Genomic DNA, 2,293 nt, shown 5'->3' with positions numbered 1-2,293 from the left:
AATCCATATGAACCTTGGTCATACACTTGTACATTTTCATTAGAGACATAGCACACGTTTGTTCAGTACCAGGGTTATACATAATCTGAAATTTGTAATGAGGGCATAAAAATGGGATATTTATAGTATGTCACTGATAAGACCAATGGAAAAATCTATTATACTTGTCTTGAAAACAAAATATGTGAGAAGTATTTAATTAATTTTATTATTTGCACTGACAAGAGAGTTCAGCACATGAAAACTGTGCAGTATGTATGTATGCAACTTCAACTTAAAAACTTTCCCTTGGTTATATCCTTGTCTTGTCATGTCAAATTAGTACACTTTTTGCCACAAAGATTACGCTGATAGCTTGTTTACTGTTCATAGACAATAACTTTAACTGTCACATTTTTATTACAATAAACCACACTTTGACCAAATGACAAGTTGCAGTTTCACAACACTTTCAATTGTTTTCAGAAAATGAAATGTTGTCATCTGGAGGCAAATTCCAAACACAAAGACTTCCCGTGAGCCGGTTAAAATTAACAAATACTGACAAAAATGTTTACATGTTAAACAGCTGGGAGAGATCAAAATAAAAAAAATTTAAGTTTATTATTAAACCTGGAGGGGTTAACTTTGTCCACTTTGATCAAAGATCAATATATTTAACCGTCACAAGGCAAGTTGTCCATGACAAGTACGAAATTATTTCGACAAGATTTGTTTCCGGAAAAGCTCACGCGAGAACTTGATCGACAAGAGCCTTAAAAATTGAACAGTACAATAACTATTATAACTCACAAACTTTTATTTATTAGTGACTAGCAGAGCATAGAAGATATGATTGTCATCTCGCCAATCGTACGCTAATTAATCATCGATCATTATTGGAAAACCTGAGGACCTTTGCTGAAGTTTGACATAACTTATAGTTTGGTACGTGAAGAGGTTAGCGATTTACGCAATAACCACGACCTACAGGGGATGATTTTTTATTTTGAGACGATTTCTTTAATTATGTTATCAACTGAGTAAATTTCTGAACGATACAAAACGATACAAAATGTAAACATCAAGCTTTGAATAAGCCACAAAAATAAACTGACCTTCCCATCCTCATACCACAAGATAGCATGGTTTCGGGACAAAACTTTGCAGTCGAAGATACAGTTGCTTGAGGCCGGCCTGCTTTTAGCTACTGAGCGTCCAATCTTCACAGCCTCTCTCAGAGGAACTGTCCTCTCTTCAAATGGGTGAGAGTTAGGCCGAGAAGTAAAAACTGCCATCGCCATCTTACCTCAATCATGTTGTTCTGCGCGCCGACAGAATTTTACGTGAGTTGACAACCAATGCGCATGAGCAATGTAAACCGGCTTGAATAGTCACATGACCTCCTCTCCTCCCCAAAAGTTCACCCCGTCGATAGTCTCCTTGTTAGTGAATGATCGTGAATGAATGAAAACTTTATTAACATGTCAATGTATTTAGCTAAAGATTAGCTAATTGGGGACACCTAACTAAAGTCAATACCTATTAACTAGTGTACAAAAATAAATGAATAAAAATATAGAAACTAGGTTGCACATGCGTACTTTTCCTGATAGACGCCATATTTGCAATTTGGATTCACGCTTGTATTTTATCGATATGTGGTGTCCCTTGAGGTAAACACGATAAGAATTCACCTCGTCATCATGTAAACGCGGTATCAAGAAATCACGCCGGTGCGAGTTTTCTGATGCAAACACCCCCTAAAGTTGAGCGAGTATTTTATAGCTAATTAATTATGCAACTAGCATTGTAGAATCTTGACGTACGGACTGCACGTGCTTGTCTACAATTCCCATGTGCTAATAAATTGTGCGCCAAATTACGCAGTTTATTGAACTACAATGTGTTTTTTTTTTCGGAGAGTTATTTTTGTCCCCGAGGGATACAAGAGTTACTATCAAAACAAAGGAATGATTGAACCAATATTTTGCTCACGTTTTTGCAAGATGGCTCCTTTTTTTGGTCAACGTCGAAAACTGGCGGGAATTTTTGCACACCTGCGTGGCGTTTAAGGCGGGAAAACCTTTCGTCGTGGTCCTTTGGCTTGCAGCGGTTGTTGGAAAGTTGTCGATATAAAGACGAGCTTTTCAGAGGGAATTTTTTTTGAGATAACAAAGTCTACAGCATCTCGAAAAAGGAACTTACACACAAAGAATAACAGAAAAAGGAAATTCATTGGCTTGGAGTGTACGAAAGATCTCACAGAACGCGGTCAGATCAGATGACAAAGGCTTTTGAGAGTTGAAAAGAT

At 37.1% G+C, this 2,293-nt stretch overlaps 1 protein-coding gene across 1 annotated transcript in view; it reads right to left on the bottom strand.

Moving 5' to 3' along the window:
- LOC138011570 (sarcolemmal membrane-associated protein-like) overlaps nucleotides 1-1,330 on the bottom strand; it is a 26,633-nt gene extending 25,303 nt beyond the window's left edge. Inside the window, exon 1 of the mRNA XM_068858638.1 lies at nucleotides 1,098-1,330. Coding sequence (XP_068714739.1) covers nucleotides 1,098-1,283 — 186 coding nt within the window. The 5' untranslated portion in view covers nucleotides 1,284-1,330. The remainder of the gene's footprint in view (nucleotides 1-1,097) is intronic.
- Between the last annotated feature and the right edge of the window lie 963 nt (nucleotides 1,331-2,293).

The sequence above is a fragment of the Montipora foliosa genome, chromosome 7, assembly GCF_036669935.1.
Source record: "Montipora foliosa isolate CH-2021 chromosome 7, ASM3666993v2, whole genome shotgun sequence".
Lineage (NCBI taxonomy): Eukaryota > Metazoa > Cnidaria > Anthozoa > Scleractinia > Acroporidae > Montipora > Montipora foliosa.
This window is presented reverse-complemented; position numbering and strand designations above follow the sequence as displayed.